The sequence below is a fragment of the Lepisosteus oculatus genome, chromosome 19 (assembly GCF_040954835.1).
Source record: "Lepisosteus oculatus isolate fLepOcu1 chromosome 19, fLepOcu1.hap2, whole genome shotgun sequence".
Lineage (NCBI taxonomy): Eukaryota > Metazoa > Chordata > Actinopteri > Semionotiformes > Lepisosteidae > Lepisosteus > Lepisosteus oculatus.
Window position 1 is genome coordinate 9,767,879 of NC_090714.1, and position 25,424 is coordinate 9,793,302.

The window sequence follows — 25,424 nt, forward strand, 5'->3', positions numbered from 1 at the left end:
TAGTATATTTGATTCCATCCCACAAAACCTAATTAGAGACACACTAGGAACTCTGCCAACACCTAATGAGGTGATAAAACCTCTCATATAAATGAAAAGCAACAAAGCAGCAGGGGGTGAAGGAATTTTTTCAGGTTTTTTTCAGCATGGTGGACAGGAACTAACACTATACCTCCATGCCTCATCATACATATCGAAAATGAAAAGGTAATTCTAAATATCAAGGGTGATTGTTACATTTTTCAGGAAAGGTGACAACTCCAGCTGTGGAAATTGCAGTGTTATCCCTTTGCTCTCCATCACAGGCAAGATCACTACAAAATAAACTAAACTGTCTCAGAATCCTAGTGTGGTTGAGGAGGCATGTCTGTTATTATTTTTTAACCCATTAATTGCAGGAAAAATACTGGGAGCAAAACGTACCCCACTACATTGCATGGATTGTTTAAAAGACATTTGAGTCTATGAATCATGAATCATGAATTTTAAAAGATACAGCTGCTCCATGGATGTCCTAAAATATCTTCCACATGCTATGCTTGTTTCATCATGATATGTATGGAGCAATCTTCAGCAAGGATTCAGTATAGAGCCCTTTGAAGTCTGAACAGGATTAATAAAAAGGTGTGTCATCACCAGAGCTATATTATATTTCACAACATGTCCCATGTTCCATTGGATTGCAAATAAATTCACTGTTGTAGGGTACCTAACTCACTAGTGGACGGTAATTTAATCTTTAGCGACTCCTCTTCTAAACTAAACATGCCCCAGCATGTTGATGATACTGCAGTATTATTATTTATAGAAATGATCTGCAGTCAATGGTCAACATTTGTACTAGGGTAAATATTTTTTTACGAAAAGATGAGAATTAAACTAATACAAGATTAAACTCCAGAATCAAGCTCTAAATGCAAATATTATGGCCCTGTTGATTCAGATTCATTTGTGTCATTGTGCAGTTATCTTTCATGGAATGCTGACATTGACAAAAACTCACAACATCACTTTAAACCCATCACTTTAAAAGTGCAGCCTTTGGCATCCTGAGGAGGTGAATTGTTGAAAATCACCAAATTATTTTTTTGTCAAACTGAGGGTCTAAAATGCATGCATCATTTCTATCTTATCTTAAGGGACTGAAACATAGGCAACAAGGCAACCGTTTTATCAACAGCACTGCAGAAGAGTTTATGTATCAAGTAGATGGACAAATGCAGAACTTACCTACAGTATGTTCCTTCCCAAGCAGACATTTTAAGGATCAAAGCTATGATAATCTACCATCTACCATCTACCATCTATAATCTACCATCAGTTCCATTGAGAAATGCAGAAATAAATTATTTTCATGGTTATTTTGTATATGTCTTAAGGGAATCTTTTTCAATTTATTTTGACATATTAAGAATGATTTATTTAACCTAATAAGACAGAGTGTTTACTATAATTGTAACTGGCATACAAAAACAGCTTATATTTTAATTATTATTTTGTATATTTTAATAGGAACCTGATTTTGTGCCTAAACAATAGTGGATGGCCCTTTAATACTGTGTTTAATTCAATAATTAATGCATATTAGCTACATATTGCAAGGGAAAGCTACTGGACAAAAGTCAAAAGAAAGAGACAAAAGCAGCATTTTGGCTAGAGAGCCTTCTTTTAGGTGTATATGTTTTTTTTTTTTTGGTTTTTAGTTTGGAATTAACCGCTGCTTATAACTGTCTACCTCATTTAGATCACTGCCTAAACAGTGTTTACGCTTTTAGTGTAATGTTGCCTAGTTACATGTTATCAGGATGTAGATACGACCAAAACATAACTAAGGAAGTAAAGGTTTTTCTCTTCAGGTACCATTATCTTCATTATTACAACCTACTGATACGTGAAATGCAGAGCTATTTTCTATGCCACTGCAACTAGCCATTATATATATATATCTTTGCTGCCACTGCAGGGTTACTGAAATTATTATCTTCTGTTAGAAAAGTAATTATTGTCTCGCAATATTTGCTGTATTCATTAACCATCAAATGTAAAAAGCTTTTGCAACTAGAAAAAAAGGTAATTTGCAAATTGATAAAATAAGATATTATTTAGCCATTCTGAGTCAGGTAGCATTAATTTGCCTTTTCAAAGGGACTTCCCTTGTGAATGGGTCTCTCGGTCAGTATTACAATCATTCAGAAATGCTGGATTTTAACATAGTTTCCCAGCCCTGTATGAATCTGACTCCTATCCCTTTATATATTACAGGTGGTCAGATTTTGGCAAGTGGTTCTGTCCAGATACCCCGATTCACACTTCTGGAGTCTGGGGGGCTGCAGGTGAGCCCTGTCTTCCTCCAGGACTCGGGGAACTACACCTGCTACTCCACAAACTCCGAGGGAGCCATCAATGCAACAGCCTCAATGATTGTGTGGAGTAAGGATGCACGTGCAATATTTTTCCTGTTAAGACAATAGAGGCCTACCAAGTCTTTCTTTCCAAGACTAAGTCTTTCACTTAATTAAATGAAAGTTTCTGATCATTTGCTGAATAAATATGATGTAAAAAACAGCAATTTAACCATCCAATTGGCAAAGTTATTATTTTAGTCTTTCCTTCATGATATGTCTGTTTTTTACACTGTGATTATGTTTCTTGAGAAAAAAATTTGCCCTCTTATTCAATGACTTGTAACACATAAGAAAGAAGAAGAAGCAGTGTTCTAAAGTATTCCTGTCCAAATTAATTCCCTTCTATCTAGTCACATAGCTCTTTTTTCTTTTTTGCATGGCTTGTCAGGGAATTGCTTCTGTTTTGTCTAATGTGTTTGTTTCTGCCAGGCCGCACCTCCATATCCAAGCCTCCTGAGGATAGGCGTGTCATCAAAGGAACAACCGCAGTGCTGGAGTGCCATGCAACCTATGACCCTAGAGTGTCTGTCAGGTGAAAGAAAATGATATGCCCTTTAAAGATATTAGCAGTATGTCTGTCTACATCTCGACACAATCAGCTGTGACCATTTTATATGCTTACTATTTTTATTCATTGTTTGTATGTGTTTCATTTTTTACAAAAGCTGTTAACACTTGCTTACAGATAGAGCCCATTAAAAAAATCCATATCCATAACTGATCATTATGTGTCACTTACTAAAACACTTTTAATTCCTTTGAACAACCCTCATGACTGTAGTACTTAATTTATGGGGCTTCATTTAGAAATGTGTTTCACAGAAAACATTAAAGAGCAGACCACGCACCCATTTACATCAGTGGGAGTGCAGTGGAAAGGGTCAACGTTTTTAAATTCCTAGGTGTTAACATCACAGAAGACCTAACCTTGTTCTACCACACCAGCTGCGTAGCCAAGACAGCACCGTAGCGCCTATTCTTTCTTCACAGACTTAAGAAGTTCAGCATGCCGTCACATATCCTGGCTAACTTCTACAGGTGCACTATTGAGAGTATCCTGACTGGCTGCATCACTGCCTGGTATGGGAGCTGCTCCATCCTTGAGCGCAAAGCATTGCAGAGGGTGGTGAAATCATCACAGCACATCACCGGCTGCGTGCTACTGAACATAGAGGATATCTACTCTGTTAGATGCCTCAAGAAGGCCAGGTCTATTCTCAAGGACCCTGGTCACCCCAACCATAATCTGTTTTCTCTACTACCGTCTGGAAAACGATACCGAAGCATACAAAGACCGAACAGATTTCAAAACAGCTTTTTCTCTCAGGCAATAAGTCTGCAAAACAGCCAACCACGGCAGCCATCAGCAATTACCCAAACGACCACTGATATATAGTCAGTCCACTTGAAACTGAAAGGGGCACCTGCGTTTTTTTTACCCTGACACCTCATATCCCTACCATATCTCCTTATGTTATTAATTGCGTAAATCTTGTAAATTTACAATATAATTTATTGTATTCAACTCTGTAAGCTTAATTCTATCAACTTCTGTCCTATCTCTCCTTGTGAGCTTGCGGAAGAGTATTTAATTGCCGACAACCACTGCTATATGCTGTATTGTTGTGCATTTGATAAATATACCTTGATTGACTGATTGATCCATAGGTTTGTGTGGAAAAAGGATGGAACAGTTCTCAGCAGCACAAAGGGTGGCAGGATCAGTGTGAAGGAGGGGTCTCTCCAGATCAGCCAGACTTGGTCAGGGGACATCGGAGACTACACATGTGAGGTGCTGTCTCAGGCTGGCAATGACTCAAAATCAGCTCGTCTGGAGGTTATGTGAGTATTTCAGTTTTGAAATGCTTATCTTATGTTGGAAGGTTTTTACTGTGTGTGCTTTAATTAATTGAAACATGGCAACCCACTACATCAGGTTCGCTCGAAAATACAGCACCTGCATTATACTCCATTGCAGAATGTTACTACAACCAGCTTCTTAATTAGTTGATTCTACAATTACCAGGACCAGTGTAATGATTAGGATGCTAGCTATTTTGAGATCTTACCCAGGAGTGGATTGTAAAACACAACAAGCTGAACGGCCTTGTGCTAGACTGAACTGCTCCTTTTTTAAAACAAAGTATCGGTGTTTACTATATTTCTTTGTATGTCTGCAGTTTCCTTTTTTTATTTGTAATAGTTAAGTGAATCTCATTTTGAGGTAGCAGTGACTTGCTAATTATCGTATATTGAACTGGAAAATTCTCAGAAGTAGCATTAAAAGACTCTATTAACTGTCATAGGAAGATGTTGCTTCAAAGTAGTGTGGGATCAGAGGTTATATCCACAGACTGCTCAGTAATTTCTGTCCCTGACTAGCAAATTCAGGAGGGTAGAGACAGAGAGTGCACTTTTGCTCCGTCAAGGGGGGGGTCACTGTCAATGGTATTATGATAGCAATAGGTTTTCAGCCTTTCTTATGTTCCTGTCCCCCTTAAGGAGCAGAACAGAATCCTGAGATGATTATAAAATTAGTCTCTACTACTGGCTCACTCTTTGATTTAAAAGACATGTTTTTTTCTTCATTCCTTCTGTTATTATGTTGTTCAACTGGATCCTGCAATGGAAACATCAGTGACAGATAATAATGTCTTTGCATTATTGCATTGTATAATTCCACTTGAATGTCACCCAAGTCCTGGGCATCCACCTGCCTGCTTATTTTGACACAATAGCATTGTATTTTTGCATATACAGTGTAATTTCTATTATTTTACATACATGTGTTGTTAAAGAAGATAAAGGCTATGTCTAAGTTGTTTCTTTGTTTTCTGCAAATAAGATTCTACCAAGGAGACATTTTGTCACAATTTAAATGGTCTGTCATGTTTATTTGGACCCCGTCCAGGATCCTAGTTTTGATCCATTGGTGCTCTCTTAAGGAAGACTGCAAGGTCCTCTTCCATCAGCTGGTCTTCGCTTAATAGGAGATTTACTGTTTGTTGCCCAATTCTCAGTCTTCGTTAATCTTCATATTATTCCTTATTCATTAAATACCAGAACTTCACTAACTTTCCCGATCACTAACTTTTGCAGACGGTCCTGTTTGGCCAGAGTAACGTCTCACTCACAAATACCCGCGTTCCTGAATTCCTGCTAATGGTTTGCCATCATATATTAGCCAAGACGATGGCAAACAAAACCACTTCGAACTACAGCACACCCTTTCTATCAGAATGTGACATGCAGTGTCTAACAAAAGTATTCAGACCCTTGTTATCCTGTTTTATGAAATAATGAAATGATACATATTTGTTTAACTTAATATATCATTCAAAAGCTAAATGTTTGAATTAAAGACTTCTATGGTAAGATAGGTTGCATGAAATGTCAGAAGCAATAAAGAAAAAAACTGTAATATGTTGACTGCATAAATATTCAGATCGTTGAACTCAATATTTGGTGGAAGCAAATGGATAAGTCTTAACTAACTTCCTTGAACTCACACCAGCTTGGTGCAATTTATACTAATTCATCTGAGAAGATTTGCCCAGGTTTTCTCAAGTTGGATGGGAGATATTCCACAGATTCTCAATAGGATTCAAATCAGGACTTTGGCTGGGCTGGGTGGTGTGGTGGCTCTGTGGCTCAGGATCTGTGCCTGTGGCTGGAAGGTTGCCGGTTTGAATCTGGCGGGGAGAGGAATTCTACACCGTTGGGCCCCTGAGCAAGGCCCTTAACGTCAACGTATAAATGGCTGACCCTGTGCTCTGCCCCCAAGCCTGTCTGTGTGTCTCATGGAGAGCAAGTTGGGGTATGCAAAAAGACAAATTCCTAATACAATAAATTGTATATGGCCAATAAAGTGATCTTATTAAGGACTTTCACTCTTGACTATCATGATGATGTTGACAAGAAGATGTACTGCTCTTGGGTCTGGAGTTGAGTCTGCACCAAACATACTGTTTGGCACTTAGACCAAAAACTTGCAAAATAACAATAACCTTTGGCAATTTTTTGCAGATTACTCAGGTGTTTTGTTGAAAACTCCAGGTCCAATACGAGATGGGTATTCCACTCTGGCTTTAGAGGCCAGCTTTGTGAAGTGTTCTCCCTAAGTCATCCATTGAACTCTGTAGCTCTTTCTAAAGTTGCCATTGGTTTAGTTGCCAGTTTCCACCTTTCCTACCAGCTCATTGCTAATCTAAGCAATGTCTCTGTGTTATAATGCACCTTCCATTTCTTGATGATTGAGCTCACAGGGAGTCTGTGATATTTTTTGTGCTCTTTTCCTGATCTGTACTTTCAGCCACTTTATCCCTGACTTGCTTTGAAAACTTCTTAGTCTTCATGGTTGAATATTTTCTTGAATTCTCTATATTATCAAGCAACCTTATTTTTTTTATTCTGAAATCATGAAAACCATGAGTGCACTTAGGGGTCAACTAGAGGTTACTCACCTACTGTAGTTGTATGGCTCATTAAGGTCATTTTTAATACTAATGCAATTGGGACTTTTCTATTTTTCTTTCATATCCTCCGTTTCTTTTGTTTTTGCTTTGAACATGTGGATTAGGGTGTGTATATAACAAATATCAGTTGCTGTTTTAAATTATCAAGACTGCAAGCTTTATAGCAAAAATGTGAAGATTGTGCAAGGGTCTGAATACTTTTGCAAGGCACTGCATGTGCCTTGAAATAGATGTACATTATAATACTAAGTTAAAGGATTTAATTTTATATATAATGAGTTTCTGGTATATTGTGTTCTCTGCATAAACAATATAACTTTCTGCAGCTCTGCTGTTCAGTTCTGGAAGGATTACTGAAAAATCAACTTGAGGGGTAGATATTTTTTTCTCGAGGAGTCCCCACAAATGTAGCAATTGTATTGATGGCTCTCAGAGGGATACCAGTTGTTCTATAGCTACTGTTGAGCCCTGCAGGTCCTCACAGTGGTCGCTAGAATTGTTACACTATACCTGTCCAGCTTGGCTGATAAGTAATTCACAAAAATATCAGCCCCGTAACCATAATGCTTAATCAAACCAGGGCACATTAAAAAGAAAAGTCTTTACTTCTCAGGAACATCTCTGCATTTTAATAAAACATTCCTGTCATATTCACAGAGCAGCTTCGTAAATTAATAATTACTATTGGAGCGCATATTTTTTAATTAAACTTTATTTTTAAGGAGTAAGGCTTTGCTTAGACAAGTAGGAATTTAATAATAACTTATATTTATACAGTGAGTCAGAACTTTATATGAATTTAATAGGAAAATCATCATTAGTTTGAAAAGAAAGAGAAATATTGTGTTCCTAGAAATAAGATGTTTTATATTCTTATTAAAAAAGTAGAGATCAACCATTAAGCATATTGTAGGTTGGCTATGAATGTTTATAGTTGGATGAAATTCTACATGTCAAATTAAAGGTTTGTTTTCTGTCAAAGTAGAAATACTTTGAATATTTACAGTAAACTTAGGAAAGGGAGTACTTTATTCAGATATTAACTTGTTAATTATGGGTGCTGTCCTTTAAATGGAATTTGTGCTGAACTGATACAAAAATCAATTTGCCTTTGTTATTCTCAATCAGGTTTTATATATCAACAAATAATTTTACTACAGGTACTTGCAATTACAGATAATCTCATATAGCTTTACAGATCTGAAATTTGTTAACTGCAGTGCTGAGAGTTCAGCGAGTACATGTTTAAATTCCTTATTTGCATAAAAAAGAAAAAAACGAGAGCTCTCAGCAGCTGTTGAGAGCACAATAAATCTACTTAACATTTTTTCTCTCCATTATAAGCTTGAATATTTAAACATGATCCAGGTACAGCGCAGGTTAAATTAACTTAAGGTTTTACATTACAAAAGCTTTAAATATAGTTAATGTGTGGCAAAATCTTTATTTATTTGTATATGCATTTATTTACTGACTAATAAAAATGTGAAACATTGCTGATTCTCTCTTAACTAGCTAAACTATTGCTCCTTAGATTCAGAATCGGTGGATCCTCTCAGCCAGATTGGTCCTTGCATGTGGTATTGCTGGTGAGAGGCCAGCCCTGGTTGTTCAGAGGCAAACTGGGCTTCATGTTTTTGTCTGGTCTTTTGTTTTTTTCCAGTGAACTGCCCCACTCCCCTCGTAATCTGCAGGCCAGTTTGAATGCCTCTGACAGCCGCACAGTGGATCTCTTCTGGGTCCGCCCTTTTGATGGAAACAGTCCCCTCCTGTACTATGTTGTGGAGCTGTCTGAAAACAGTAAGTCAACCTGAAAAATAAGGATGTATGGAAGATCTGAAAGAATGCCTTCAGCAACGATGTACTATTTTCTATCTCTCTGTCATTTCTTCGAGTGTAATCAAATGAAACAGTCCACACTGTCACATCTTCTGAGAAAAATATTCTTCTGTACTCCAGCAATATTTAGCTTATATCAGATGTAATTTATTTCTCTATTTGTCTTTTTATTTGTTTATTTTTGATGGTGGTATTTTGTCTTGGCAGTAGTGGTAGTGTGTTTAGTTTGTTTTAGGTGGTAAGAAGATGGTTAAGCCCCTTGTTCAGCTCTGTCACATTGCTTCAGGGTGACGGTCTCTGTGTTTGCCTTTCCCATCAGATTCAAGAATGCTTCTGTTATTAACGGTCCAGTTATTAACACTAAGTGATGCATGCATTGATCTTCATGAAAGCTAGGTTAGCTCACATGTTGGCTATAATACATGATGTAACAACACCAGTCTTCAGTGCATACATTGATCTTTAAATGCATTCTCAGAAAAAGATTTGTCTGAAGATAATCAGAGAACCTAACCTAGAGATCTTTAAATTGAAATGCTTGAGAATATGTCCTCACTTTTATTTCTAAAATACTTTAGGCCAGTTTCATCTCAAGGAGACATTTTGCAAAGAGCACAGTAGTGGTCCAGTATTTGAATAATTGTCTAGATTATTTTTCATAATTACTGACAGAGTACAGTGTTCTCCATCTTGTCTCTTCTGAATCTGAATTATAGAGGCCTGCAAATTTGTAATTTTGGTATCTTTTAAAATGTTTCTTTAACAACTAGATTAAAGAGCATACAGTATATTTGAAAAACAGCAATAGCTTTTCACAACAACTTTAATTTCTTATGTTAGACATGTGTTAAAGACACTAAGTTACAAAAAAAACTACAGTTAGGACATGTTTAAATTCTCTTTTACCCTGTCTGGAAAAAATGGTAGTGCCTGTTATACTCAGTAGTTGTAACGAGAATTTTTTGTATCCCAGGTTATAGTTGAACTTAATTAATGTTCAACTAACGATAGTTAGTCAATTAATGTTCATTTTGTGTGTTTCTCAAAGACAGGATACCAGTCCCTCAAAGGAAGAGTTCTCCCTGTCTTGTTTCCTTCCTGTTTCACGAACTTCAAGGCACCTAAGCAGATATGTTTCCTAAAACAGCTCCTGGAACATGTGACATGGAGATATAAGCTGTTAAATGAATGTCTGGCACTTGCTTTTTCCCAGACACTGGAAATGAAGTACAGCTTGTGAATTGCAATTTTATTGCTCTGTCTCGCAGAAACTCAGAAACCATATCTCTGTGTTTTATTGATAAAACTGGTTACTGAACAATACATTAACTTCCTTCCCCTATCCTGTGTTTGGCAGGGGAGTGGGGCATTCCTTTGTTTTTATTGCCACTATAGCAAAGTTGTCATTTTTTTAAAGAAGTGCTTTAGCCATTAACTTTGCAACTATAGCAACAAACATCAACACAGGTACACACACAAATAACACCCTTCTACCCTCTGCAAATCCACTGAAAATGAGATAAATGCAGTTGGTTTGCATTACTGTTCAGTTTAATCTTTCTTTACTCCTAGATCACTTATCTTGCATAGGGAAGGGTGTGTGAGACTGAGACAGGGAAAGGAAAGGAATGAATAAATAAAGTATTCTACAGACGCAGTGTATAAACAGAGCCAAGCCCTGAGGTGACATGGGGATTAATAGACTATAGAGCTGAATTCGACTATGTGCTACATTAAGCTGCTTATAAGCAGAACTTAAAGCACTTCTTCAGTGTAAACCTGACTCATAGTGCCACATGCACTGCATAGACTGTAATAGGAACTAGAATGTCATTGAAGTGGCTGCTGCATCAGGTTTGCCTGTTATCCTATTATACCCAGTGTGTTTCAGAAAGCTGTTATTGAAATCCCACCACATGTATTTAGATAATTGATTGTCTCAGTGAATTTGGTTTTATGCCATTCACAGCAGTCCCTTTATGGTGCCAATTAAAAAAGACAGGGTGATCTCTGCATGATGCGTGTTTTAATATACTGCATTGCAAAAAAGCTGGAAAGTAGTTTTGTCGCCAATGCCTTAAAGATTGAAAAACATTCCCTCGAAATTACATTTCCCAGGAGTTTTTACATTAGTTGCCCATATCTTTTCAGGCAAAAGGTCACAATATCTTATTGACTAATAAAGTTAGTTTTGAATGGTGTTGTTCTCCCAACACAGTCATGAATGAGAGTCCATGTAGTGTAATTGATGACCAGTGTCTTCTACTATTTCTTGTCTTTGTCTTCAAAAACAATTTTTCTCTTGCTCATGTTTTGAACACTACTCCTGTATGTGCAGTAAAAGCCTGCATTGAACTGAGAAATTGATTAACATATACATTTGATTGACATGGCATTAAAAACTCGACAAATTATCCATCCATTTTCTAAGTGCTTCATTCAATTCAAGGTCATGGGCATGGGAAAAGCCTATCCTGGCAAGCAATCGGTGCAAGGAGTGGCACACCCTGGATGGGATGCCAGTCCATTACAGGGCACACACAGACACAGACATGAGCACACATTTTTCATAGGGTCATAGAGTCAATTTTCCTAGAAACCAATTAACATGCAAGTACATCTTTCGACAGTGTAGACTAATTTGTATGCAACTACATTTTATATATTTGTATTTATATCTTCAATATTTTTATTTCATTTTATGTAATACTTTAGCATGGGTATAAAACATAGGGCAAACATACAGTACAAACTCCACACAGAGAGCACCCAAGATTTCACTTCAAGGAAAAAATGCTAACCAGTGCTCCGCTATACCACCTACCACTTAATATATTTCTGAATTAATTGAGGCAGGGGTCTGTGAAACCAAAAACAAATGAAATAAAATATGCTTGCCATCTTGAGTTCTATAGTAAACATACGATGCAGGGCAGGTAATAGTCAGAGTTGTTCAGGTACATACTGTACTCAAATCCTGTGTTTCTGAGGAGCATGGCGTGGATATTTTATTTGATTTATAGACCATTAATTTGCTTGTATCAGGTGTATGAAGTCTTGAGACTGCAGGGTAATAAGATAGAACTGAGGGTGAAGTTCCTGTAATGTGCCGAGATTGGGACTTTTGCAAAGATAAGAAAACACAATGACAAATGTTTAATTCATGCCCCATTTGCAGTGGAACCTTAACTTAAACTGGCTTCTGTCCAAACAGTGATCTTCATCATTTTAGCTCCAGCATTTACTGAAGGGGGCTTTAGTCAGCTCCAATCTGAGCTGCTCAAGCATACTTCTTTAATTAAAATGTGCCAACAATCATCACATTCACCACCCTGAAATGAAAGATTCTCTTCTTTCCAGAAACAGAGGAGTGAAGAGCAACCATCTAGCTATTGTTTACAAAAAGCAGAATTTGATCCCTGTAAAAAGGTAAAAATGAGTCAAAAATGGAGCATGCATCAGAAAAACCACACGCTGCATCTGTCATTATCAAGAAAACCAAATAACAAATCACAAAGGACAGTGAAGAAGCAAGCAGTGGATACAAAAGGCACATGTGTCATCATGGCGTAAGCGTTATTTTGGCAAATATGCAGATGGCTATCCAGTTTTTGTTTTCTGGCTTGATAGGGTGTTTTTTATCAACTGTGGGAGGTATTACTTGTTAACATCCCCTTCTTATAAGAAAACTGCCTAAAAGTCAGGTTGTACTTAGAAGACAGGGCAATCCTGAGTCAGCGCAGGACCTACTGTATCTTAGATATGATTGAACATTGGGATTGCTCAGCGTTAGGATCAGCTCAGGTGTTTACTTGTAAATCTGATTCCCATCAAATTCTTAAACTTCCTTTTCGCAATACTCGTACTTTTTGGAAGATTTGTAAAGTGGAGAGTTTTTATTGATGGATCATTCACCCCTTTCAGAAGGACATCAGAAAATACAACTGTGAAGAAGTGATGGCTTGCAACCTTTGCTCAATTAAGGTTCTGTTTGTCTACAGGTTAAGACTCATCGATCTTTTAAACAAAACCGAGAATGAAATACAATGAAATAATGAAATATATTATTGCCTACTGAATTTCAGATGGAGATCTCAAGATGTTAAATTATATTGCTTAACCCTTTGTACAGAGCTCAGAGCAACAACAGCTGTTTCAGGCCATGCTACAAATTTAAAATAATGCAAAGTCTATATGAATGCAATTTGAAAGGCACAGTGATGGATGTAGGTTTTTTTATTGGACATAGGGATAGATAATGCATCTGAAATATTTTCTACAAAATATTGTATAGCATGCTTGAGATTTTAAATTTAAAACTCCATTCTCTGTAATTGTTTCTTGGAATCGTTCAGTTTCAGCTTTAACCCATAATTCCTTGTGACACATGTTGGTACTGTCGTTTTTTTGGGTGAAAGACATTTACTGTCAATTTATGCCTCCCTCTGAAATTGTTTAAACAATTCTACAAAGGTGAACATGCTTTTAAAATGCTTACAAATATCTAAAAATGTTACTTATTCTTTTTTCTGTCCAAAACTATTTTCTGTTTGAATTGTAGACTCCCCATGGAAGGTCTATTTACCCAAAGTAGCCCCCGCAATGACAGGGGCAGTGGTGAAGGGGTTAACGCCAGCTCGAACCTACCAGTTCAGAGTGTGTGCAGTTAACCAGGTTGGGAAGGGGCAGTACAGCACAGAGACTAACAGGTATGTATTCTTTGCCTTTGCCTTGTCAAGCATAGAACAGCTTATTTTATTATTCTTAGTTGTGATCACTATTAAAGAATAAGCAAAATATTTTTGTTGCTGTCACAATCTGTTTTTGGTCTGAAAGAGGGTGCAGAAGTCCCATCCATCATGAGAAGCTATTTAGTGTTCCCTGTTTAGTGTTCTAGAGTGTCTTTGACAACTAGGACTAGCTGGGAAACACCGCAAATAAAGGCAGCCTAGCCCCAAATCCAAACCTGTGCCCTACAGCTGCGAGAAAGCTGTATGAACTATCACTCCACCATGCTGTCCTTTTCAAAACTTGTTAAATAAAATAATGCGATTTTAAAGTAATTTAGCAGGAAAAAACTACAAAAGTTTTAAATATATAACATGCATGAGACCATTCATCCACAAGATGGCTGTGTTTTTGCCTTGTTAATTAGGGCAGAAAAAACTCATTGTAACTTACCATGAAGGTAAAGCTATTTCAGTTATGATCAGAAAATAACTTGTAACTTAATCTAGTGCTCATCGCTGAATAAAAGCTGAATCAATTTCCTGTAAGATCGCACAATACTGTAACATCAGCCTTAATGATTAAGGGGGTCAAGAAAAGACCTTTGTCTGATTTGTGTGATTTTTCCTATTTTGAGTTGTATTTTGTTCATTTATACACTAAACAATTAATTTTGTAAGTAGATATCTTTGTTTATAGATAAGTAAAGCATTTGTTCCTTTATAGTTGTCACTGAGTTAGAACAGTGCCACTACAGTTAATGTACAGAGTGTAATCTGGCACAGCATTTATGCTGTGGAAATAACCACAGTTCCTTCAGCAAGACATACTAAATTGTAGTTGTTTTGCACAGGAAAATAGTGGCATTATTTTTTGTTCCAAAGGCATGTGGCATCCATTTACTCCATATTGAGCAATTTATATTCATCAGACTTTATTGAACAGAGCTTCCTAAATTTCCCATTTCTTGTCTTTGCCAAAACCACAACACATCTTAGAAGGGGTACAGACTTAATTTATAACACTGATTCAGCATAATGGAATAATTAAAACATTGATTTTTATTTCATATTTCATTAATCTAGCAAATAAAATCACAGAAAAAACACAAAGAAATGTCAGGCAGTGATTTTTCTTTTTTCTTCATTTGAAAGGGAATTAACATGTATTTGAAAATGATGGAACAACGAGATTAATTTGACAATAGAATTTGAAATAAATACTGTCTTGGAAAAAATGCAGTATTTTTTAATGTTTCTCGGATGGTCTTAATGACTCTGTTATTCTCACATGTTTATTATAATAAGGCTACCTCAACCATTAAATTCCTCTGAATAACAGCTTTACAAAACAAGTTTGTCATCATATCGCATGAGTATATATTACTTACCAAGTAATCAGTGCTACTTAATCATAGCACCCCATTTAATCTTGTCAGCTGAAAAATCAAACATTGATGAAGGTATTAAAATTTGAACACCTAGCTGCTTAGCTTCATGCCCCCAATTAATATTGTATTAGACAATGAACTTGATTATGAACTTATTAAAAAAACATTATTTGTTTAAAAGTTTTACTTTACCATTATTTGTTTCTGTATATGAAAAAGCAAGCTGTATCTTTTTTAAATTTACTAAGCCTGTCAGCAAGCTGCTCACTGTGAAAAGCTCTTAATTCCACTTCAAGAAACCAAGCAAGAGATCTTCTGGAGTATGTCTGAACTGTCTGTTTAAATGTTTTGACAGGTGAAAATATTTAACTTTGAAATGAAACAATTTTTACCATCCTGATAAAATATGTTCATTCTTTTATCGGTAGAAATTATTTTTTTAAATAAATTTGTATTAATACAATTTTATTTTGTATACTTTTTTGTATACATTTTATTTTAAAGATTTTTTTTTATCTTTGAATTAAATCTCAGGCAAATATATATGTAATAAATAAACAAATGCATTTTAAAATTCTGGATACACCTGTAACCATCCAGTAAAGGGACTTTAAATTAGGTTGTCTAAGTTGTAAAGAACCCAGCTAGAGCTCTGATTCTATTTAGGCCTGTTAATAGATATTTTTTCCTAGAGTTGGAGATTGTCTGCCTTGTAATCAGATGAAACTGAATATGCCAATCCATCAGGAATGTATGAGGTCCTCCAGTGCCTAAATCCCACAGTATATATAACTAGTTTCCTTACATTTGTGTCGCTCCAAATAATCAGTTACTGAAAAGCTAGTGAAGGGTTTAAGTATCAATGAATGATTTGTAGGGCAGCACAATAGCGCAATGGTTAGCATTGCTGCTATGCAGCTCTGGTACCCTGCGTTCGATTCCAGGGGTGCTATCTCTGTGGAGTTTGCATATTCTCCCTTTTTTCACATAAATTTCCTCCCAAAAGACATTCAGGTAAATTAATCTGCTTCTGAGAAAATCTCCCTAGGTTTGAGTGTGTGCATGTTTGTGTCGGTGTGTGCCCTGTGATGGGCTGGTGTACCATCCAGGGTGTATCTTACTTTGCACCTGTCACAGTGCATAGTTTAGGACCCTGTGCAGATGTTATAATCCGGCAGTGACTGGAAAAAGACTTCTAGGGAAACACAGCAGGAGTGGGACTGGAAGACAGACAGGGTGGCGTGACGGCTGCGATCTGGTGCTCTGGGGGCGTAGCGCAGGCGAACAAGTCCAGTGGGAATCCAAAAGAGAAAAACAGGGCGCAATCCAAAGTCCGGGTAACCAGGAGATCCAATCCGAGACTGACAAGATTAAAACCGGAACTGGATCCGGAACAGGAACAGGGACAGGGAACCAGAAGGATAAAAACAGTAACGAAGCCAGGCACTCCGAGCCCAGGACTCGGCAGGTCTGGACACCGATCGGAAGAATAAGCCCTCAAGCTGCGGACGTAGGGCGACTTGATGCTAGGCAGGCCTCCGGGCATCCGTCTTCTAATGCAGAACCCGGCATTGCAGGAGTGCTATGACGGACAAAACGGGACAGGTGCATGAAATCAACTAAAATACAAAAGGGCCAGAGCACCCTTTAGAGGAGGGATTATGATTGTGACAGCACCCTTTGTTGCCTGATATTGCAGTTAGAAAATGGATAGATGGATAGAGTGATTTGTATTTATTTAATTTAAGTAGACAAGAAAACATATGGAAACAAAATTAGAAGATCCCATGGCCATTGGCTATCACATTTGAATTCATCAATAGACGGGATGTCTCTCCCAGTTTTACATGTAGACATTTAATAAAGTAAGTTTTGCCCATCTTGTGTGGGAAAGTTTCCTGAGGTTGATTTTTCTCATAATGCCACAACACTCATAAATGAACTTTCACTTTCACTGTTGTCAGTTCTGGCTTGCAGACATTCAACTGGACATTCCATGTGGGAAGAAGTATTAGCTTTTTTATTTTATCTCATTGTTCCAGGCCTGCTTTTATTTGAGATTTCATTGGAGTGCAGATATTAACCATGTTGATTCATCTAGAAATATATCAATGCTGATAACTGCAAAATATTTTGAAGCATGAAATGAAAATGAAACAAAATTCATGTGGTACTCTACCAACAAATAATAATATGTGTGGTACGCTAAGAAAAAGATCATAATCAACAAGAAGTACATATTTTTATTTAAAATACTCATGTATGTGCTATTATCTAGTAACTAAGCCATATGCTGTTGCAATTGTGCATTTGCCTAAATGTCCGCTTACTTCTACTCATTTTAATTATTTAATTTTATACACAGTTGAAATTAATTTATTATGACATGTTTTGAATTTAAAATGTGAATATGCATAATAAATCTTTTCTGGACACATTGTCTCTAATATTTTAAACTAAAACTAGATTCTAATTACAGCACCTTAAGTCAAATAATAGGTCTTCTCATTTTTTCTAATTGATTTCCCCTGCAATGAATGCTTTAAAGAAGTGATGGAGTTAAATCTCACATGCTACACCTGAAACTGCTGAAGAAAATAGACATAAACAGCATATAGAGAGAATTTGTGTAATAAAATTATATAAAACTGATAAGAACCATGGTGTTTACTTTATATAGCTGTACTTATAGGAATGCTTTTTTCCTGGTGACTGAAAGCAATGCAGACTATTAGAGACTTGTCAGAGAGACATGCCTCACAGCTATTCTTTTCTGCTACATGCTGTCTGTGTAAGAAGCTGCAGTTCTTTATTCAGGGAAAGATGTTCAAAAAGAATGGAACTAAAAAGTTAATATTTTTCATACAAATGTACTTGTATTTTTTGGCTTAATAGCACACGCAAAAGAAAGAATACAAAGATATGGAGCATAGTCTATAGAGGTACAGTACATATTACTTTTTATTCATAGTAACACTGTAGAGAGCATTTTCATATGGCTGGCAGAACATTACTACTGAAATGTAGACTTCTGTACCCTGTCATCAGAATTATGTTGTACTGTAAGATTTGTGACATTCTCATAAAAATATCTTATTTTAAGAGCAAGATGTTACACATCAGATGTATAAAATGTGAATACATTAATTAGTATGTATTTTATAGTGCAAATGCTATCAACAAAGAGCACAGCTGCATTCAAGCTGGAGATTGTTTTCCATATGGTTCAGACAGGACAGATTTACAAAGTAATATAGGAGTAATGCTTGCTATTGTTTGAAATTGAAAGTGTTAATTAAGAAAAGCACTTCCAGCAAAGAATAATAAATGAAGCCAGATTTAAGAAGACACCAACTATAAATCTAAAAGAACCCAAGGATTCCTCATTAAACTTTGAATTCTCAAGATAAGTGAATTCAGGAATACTTGCTAATTCAGATTTAATAATGCTCCAATGTTCAGTACATGGACTATAAAAGAATGCATTTCTATAGTACAAAGGAAAAGACTTAATAAGCAATGTGTGAATCTTCAATACTACTGTCCTTGAAAATTTACTTTACAGTTATGTTCTTATAACAGTATACAGGTATATAATTAAATATAGATATTTATATATAGTGTATTTCTATATGTACTCTATAGGTATAATTTATTAAATATAATTTATATTATTTACAGTGATCATTGCTTAAGACTTTAGTACAGTCGTTAAAATAATTAAGTCTACTAGTGCATAGTTTGCAAGACTGTGTATCTACAGCATCATTGTCAGTGTTTGACATTCAATGGCTATTGAATGGAATAGACATAATAGCCAAAACATCAGATTAATTCTTAATTAATATGTATTGTACATTGTGCTTTTGTAAGACGCCTTGATAATATTGGATTATTATGCTATATTATTATGAAGTCTTTTGAGTGATATCAGTGATCCAGTTCATTTCAGGTCAGGGAAAACCTATTAGAAACATGTTAAAACACATTTCTCCCAAATCTGCCCATTGATTTGTATTTTGTAATTGTATTCTGTTCATTCCCTTGTATGGTGTAAATAAGATACTTGTCTTCTTTTGAAAGTCACTGTACAACCAAATCGTACAATGAATCTTAAGCATTTCTTTTTGATGCGTATAACTCATTGCATGTAATAACTAGTCTAATTAGAGTATTAGATAATTTCAAATTTTCCGCTGATATAAGAATAGCATCAAAAAGAAATAAACAAGATTTGTGTTTGAGGACATCGTGGGCAGTTTTTTAGGCTATGAGTCTAAAGTGTTATGGGAGATCATGCACTATCCGAGTAACAAGCAGCACATCATAATTGAAGTAAATGTGGCAAAGGAGATCAAAAAGGAAGTCATTTATATAGCTGATAATCAATCCAGTGACTGTTAAGCAGAAATAAATTCAGGGTTACTTTGCATATTAGATATACAGCCTAATAAGCACTTACTTTGACAGCTGGCACTGAGACAGTCTAGATACCTCAGGCACAGAATTTGGGATCTAAAGAAGCTGGCTCATTCAGCTACTTATCAACTTCAAACATGCCACTCTGATTTTTCATTAATGACCGGGTTTTGTTTAGTTTTTCATTTCCCTCTTGAGTTTGTTTCCTGAATTATAAGTGCATTGGCACTATTTTGCAATCGGCATATCTGCATTTTTATTGATAAACAAAACAGCTGCCGGCTGTTTCCAAATATCTTTATTTTGTCTTTGAAAACACAAAAAACTACGAGATCTTAATTTAAGGTATTATGGAAAAGTGTTAATGCTGGAGTAGTACCTCAAATTTAGTCCTTCAGGAGTGTTTAAATTGTTGTCTTTGACAAGCCAACAAGATGATGGATGCTTTCAGTCATGGGCATTTTTCTGTTATGTGTCCATAGAGTAGCAGAACTGGTGGTTAGTGTCTGATGAAGAGCAAACAGATGGTGGAAATGTCATTTTGTGCTCTAAAATAATGCCTGGATTGTTTAATGTGCTGAATGAAATATGATGTCCTTAATGGGTTCTCTTTGAAGACTGATGCTTCGTGAGGAACCCCCAAGTGCTCCCCCGAAGAACATTGTTGCCAGCGGGCGTACCAACCAGTCCATCATGGTCCAGTGGCAGCCTCCCCCAGAGCCAGAGCTGAACGGAGTGCTGAGAGGATACGTTCTCAGGTGGGCTACACTGACCCAGAGTGATAAGAGCTTTGTCGGGAGTGTTTCGGGTCACATCTCAGGTTACATTAACAGCTATTTTACCCTGCAGCTCACAACTGGCAACCCACTGAAGGTAAGCAGGTGTGAGCCTGGTCAGTACCTGGATAGGAGAGCTCCTGGGAAAACAAAGGTTGCTGCTGAAAGAGGTGTTAGTGGGGCCAGTAGGGGGAGCTCACCCTGCAGTCTTGTGTGGGTCCTCATGCCACAGTATAGTGACGGGGACCCACTGTAAAAAGGTGTAGTCCTTTGAATGATGTGAGGTCATGTCTCTCCATGGTCATTAAACATTAATATTATTATCTATAATAAATTGTTATTAGTAGTGTTAGTAATATGACCTTCTTCTGTGTTTCAGATTATATTTACTCTTGCTTTGTCACATATGTTGCTGCTTATTTTTCAGGGGATGCAAGGAGAGGTGTTCCAAAACATTTGGGAAAAGAAAGTCTGTGCTTATCCCTGTAATATACAGTGTGTTTAGTTTCAAGACAAGAAGCTAAATAAATTATTGAACATGTAAACAAAAAGATTATTATAAATGTGTAAACTGTAGTATACAGTGTATTATTTTTTAATACTTTCTTTTTTTAGGCTAAGTAAATATGTACTCATCTCCTTTGTGTTCATTTTCATTACATAGCATATTTGTTAACTTTAAAAATCAGTATCTATAAGTAGAGATGGTGACTATGACTTTAATGTCCTCTTCATACTTTGCCCAGATTAAAAAAAAACACATTACATTTAAACTTTGTGTAAAATTCCAAATTAACCAAAGACTGTTATAAAACTCCAAAATTACTCCATTAACTCATCATTAAAACAAGATTTTAAGTTAAACCCATTTTACTACAAACATGTATCCTTATCACTAAAGTGTGTGGTAGCATGTCTTAGTGAGTACCATCAGAAGTTTTCTTAGGAGTTGGTCTGTGGCCTAAAACAGTGTGATCAAATACGTGATGAAGTTCATACCCAGTTTGCAGTTCTGCCAAAAGTCTTGTTATTGTAATATTCAAGAGGGCTTTATTTTAAGGCTAACTATGAAGTTAAAGTGACGTATAAACCCTGTTTTCTGTAGTCTTCCTCCTTTTCATTCCCTTAAAACAACAGATCTAAACCTACAGCCAAAAGTACTCAGAACAAAGAAATATTGCCCTTTTACTTCTAAGGAATGACATATTAAAAGTAAGATGACACAATGCCTGCTTGCACAGTCCACTTTTCCTCACACTGCCAGAAAGAAGGATAAAAAAACATTAGCAAGTAGTGGACTCAGCTTTTCTTATCTAAAGTGACACTGAGCAGACTGCAAGGCTGTGTCTTGAAAGTCCATAGACACAATAGGGAAGCTAAATTGGAACCTCCTGTGTCATTCTTGCAGACTGGTGGTCTCCCGTCCATTTCCTCCTATTCCTGCTCTCCCTTATTACCCTGCACAACTGAACAAGCCACTACAGCTGAACAAGGCACTACAGCTGAAATGATGTTTGTTTTACTTTTCAGCATAGTAATTAACCTGCCTTTTCCTAAGGCATCACTACATCAATTTGGTTTTAATATGTATTTACATATATATTAATAATGTAAGGAGTTAGAAAAACAAACCAATCAATGTGCTTCCAAGCTTACATGTTCAAATGTTTGACGGTAAACCTGAAGTGATTGAAGCTTTAATCCAAGCATTTTGAGACCTCAAAGTAATGTTTGATGCTTTATGATGTTTTAATCTTCTCTCAGCTCTTTGTATTAATATAGCAAATGAGTTTAATGTCTCCGAGCTTAATGATTTCAAAAAAAGTCCATAAGGTGTTTTTTTCAGTGTCTACAGCAGAGAAGAATTAAAAAAGCCAAGAGAATTAAACAATGACTTGGAAAAATTATATTTAACATCAGTCAGGTCAAAGAGATCCCCACTGATTAAACTTTAGGAACGTACACTACACATATAACATGGATGATTCTGGATCACAAAAGTGATCTGGGTGTTTCAATTCTTCAGTGTCCTCAATGAGGCAATGTGGGGAAGCAATTACAAAAGTTAACAGAAGGCTTGGGTTTATAGAAAGGAATTTAAATACATGGGTGTTCTGCTAAACCTTTACTATACACACAATACAATAGTAAGCACTAGTAAAATCCCACTTAGGAAATTGTAGTATCAGGTTTGGTCACTATAGCCTTAGAAATCATAAGTTACTGGTATACATATACAGAGTAAGGGTACTACGTCTGTGTAGTTTAGAACAAAGGCGATTGTGAGGATATTTAATTTAAGTATATAAGATCCTAAGAGATATATATGGGGTTATCCCAGGGAACTGTTACACCCTCACTATTGAAACATGGACATGGGGTTACAATTGGAAACTAAAAGGGAAATAATTTAAGAGAGTGAAAAGGAACTTTGGACTTTGGAGCTGAAATATGTTTTTCTCATATTTTCTTCAATACACATGGTGGTCCATTTGTAGAAGCTCAGAGATGTTTTCAGGGGAATTGCATCTATTAGTCATCAAATGGTCAAATTTTCACCTGTTATTTTAGGGGTCATAATCTCTCCTGTCACCCTTACAAAAGTGTAGTAAATTGAGGTGACAGGATTCTGAAGCCTGTGAAAACAGGAAAGTGCTGCTTTGTCATTAAAGCTTTGGAGAAAATTAAAAAGAAACATTTAAAATTTCCATATACACATACCTAAGTAATTCTTATAATTCCATTAGAGATGTCTGTAACACTCTGGATTAAATTAATATCTTAACAGTATTCATAAAGAGATTTCTTTGAATAACAAACTGTACCTTTGGCAAAAGCTCCAGAATTAGTCATCTCTTTGACTTCTGCTGTTGCTCGTTAAAAGTAACACTGTTTTGCTCAATGCTTGTGTGGATTTTAAATTAGCTGGGTACTTACCAGAAAATTAAGAATTAATTTCTCTGACATTAAATGTTGGGAATTGTAATGTATATTCTGTATATCTGTTTATAGGTTTTGACATTAAATGTTGGGAATTGTAATGTATATTCTGTATATCTGTTTATAGGTTTTGACATTAAATGTTGGGAATTGTAATGTATATTCTGTATATCTGTTTATAGGTTTTTCTAAAACTTCCATTCTAAAAAGTGAGATTCACAAGTTCAAGGTCTGGTTTTGTAAAACAAAAACACAGTGTTTGCGTTTTGTTTTGAGTATTACTTAATAATTTAATCCTAATTTTTACAGTAATTGTGTTTCTGCATCTCTCAGTATAGACCTTATTATTGGTACTTAATTCCATTTTGTGGTTATTAAAATTCAAACATTCAAACAGCAGGATCTCCAAATTGGATTACATGACTTGTGTTGTATGCCATAAAGTTGGCCCAAAGACTTTCAGTCTTAATTGCTTTCATGGAAGTGGATTGCAATTAATCAGTAGTGGAGTGATATTGCCAGCTGTTGTCTCATGATTCATTTCCATGATTTTAGGTATCGCCTTGCTGGCCTTCCTGGTGAGTACCAGCAGAAGAACATCACCAGCCCTGAGATTAACTACTGCCTGATTAGGGACCTCATCATCTGGACGCAGTATGAAATCCAGGTGGCTGCTTATACTGGAGCAGGCCTGGGAGTCTTCAGTCTTCCTGTGACAGAGTACACGCTGCAGGGAGGTAGGAGATTTAGTCTTTTTGATTTGCTTACAGGTTTCTTCTAAATAAAATCGTGCAAGAAATAATTGAGAGGAACGTAAGTGTCATGGTGACATTTTTTGTACGCCTAAATTTATATTCAACATGTGCTCCTTTTCCTTTGAACCTGTGCCCCCCCCAAATTCAAAGTTCCTACTCAAAGGTCTGCATATACACATACATGAATTCCCTTGCTGTAGACTGAATGGTGAAAGCCATAACCTTCTGACTTTAAGGTTAATATTGTTCAAAACAAATATGTTAAAGCGTATTGTCAGCTCATTAGATGCCTCAGACCCAGTCTCTAATAATGAATCATGGGTTTTTGACTGGAGTGGCTTTTCAAATGCAATAAACTTAGCAGAAGCAGGAAAAACCATTAGAAGATTTTACTGCTAGCCTGATGGGCCATTTAAATGATTATTTTTAAGAAGAGTAAATTTATTGACTCCGGGGCAACAGAGAATAGAGACCATTAATTTATCTAATTTGTTTTATGTGAAAGTGCACGAATGATGGAGTTGAAAGCTCTTAATACAACCAAGGCAATCATGGGTTCAGGATTACTAAAAGTCCAAATATATCTCCATATGGAAAGGCTGATAACATTAAACTGTTTTTCTTTCATCTTATTGACAAGGTAACTGCTAGGAAGGCATTTTTGATTTTATTGTCTTCTGAAATTGTATTTTGAGACGTATGAATTTGCAAAAAGGTAATAAAATCATGCTACAAGGTTATGATGCTTTGCATTATTCAATCATTTCATTTGTTTTAAAAATGCATAGCTGTTTGCATCTTTGACAAGTGAAATATTTCACAGTTTCTACTGGAACTATAAGTCATTATCCATTTTATATTGGGCTTGTATAGTCCATGTGTTCGAAGTAGTAATGTGAATATGCTTGAACAAATAAGAAATTATGATTTCTTGTCATTTTCAGCCTTGGTTCAAAATGTGGTCTTGTTTAACATTCTGATATATTCATAGTCATCACAACATTGAACAGGTCTAAAAGGAATAATGTCAAAAGTTGTAGAGGACATTAGAGGATGCAGAGGATGGTTAAAATTTCATCATCTCAGGGATTTAACATATTGTGATAGAAGAGAAATAGGAATAGCTTACATACAGTTATGATGCACAGCCCTTATTATGTTATTTGTATTGCATATACAGTATATAAATGTCAATGGTTTGTTTCTTTTTATGTAAAGTAGTTAAAATCTTACCTTTTAATATATAGTACTCAAAAATGGTAAAAGTTTGTGTATTTTTTGTTTGTGTATGGTAAATTAGTTTGTGCTTATTATCCTCATTAATGAAACCTCATGTAAGACTTGATTGAGCAGATTGTTGGAAATAAAGCAACAAAGGGGTAAACAATCATCTCTATTTCTATTCTCTAAAGATATAATGATCTGAACTGACCCAAACATTGTTTTTGGCCTTCTTTCAAACTGGAACAGTATTAACTTGAAGTTTGCAGTTTTTTTTAGTAACACACCTTCTTTTATAGTATAGTTACAGCTTTTTAAATGATGTTTGTATTTCCTACAAAATCTCACTGCTTGATTCCTTTTTCTAACCAGTCTCAGTCTATTGCAGCAAATTGAAGAATCCAGTTTTTTGTAGGCCCCTGATCCACAGCCTTCTACTTATACAGTAGACAAAAGTATACTGGTACTGCATTTCC

General features: G+C 36.0%; 1 protein-coding gene across 3 annotated transcripts in view; it reads left to right on the top strand.

The window, feature by feature from the left end:
* Positions 1-25,424, top strand: part of sdk1a (sidekick cell adhesion molecule 1a) — a 464,366-nt gene that overhangs the window by 349,404 nt on the left and 89,538 nt on the right. For all 3 annotated transcript variants that reach the window (XM_015360500.2, XM_006637238.3, XM_015360501.2), the window contains 7 exons: positions 2,263-2,430; positions 2,835-2,937; positions 4,074-4,247; positions 8,544-8,680; positions 13,281-13,428; positions 19,874-20,014; positions 23,528-23,709. In XM_015360500.2, the coding sequence (XP_015215986.2) occupies positions 2,263-2,430; positions 2,835-2,937; positions 4,074-4,247; positions 8,544-8,680; positions 13,281-13,428; positions 19,874-20,014; positions 23,528-23,709 (1,053 nt within the window). The remainder of the gene's footprint in view (positions 1-2,262; positions 2,431-2,834; positions 2,938-4,073; positions 4,248-8,543; positions 8,681-13,280; positions 13,429-19,873; positions 20,015-23,527; positions 23,710-25,424) is intronic.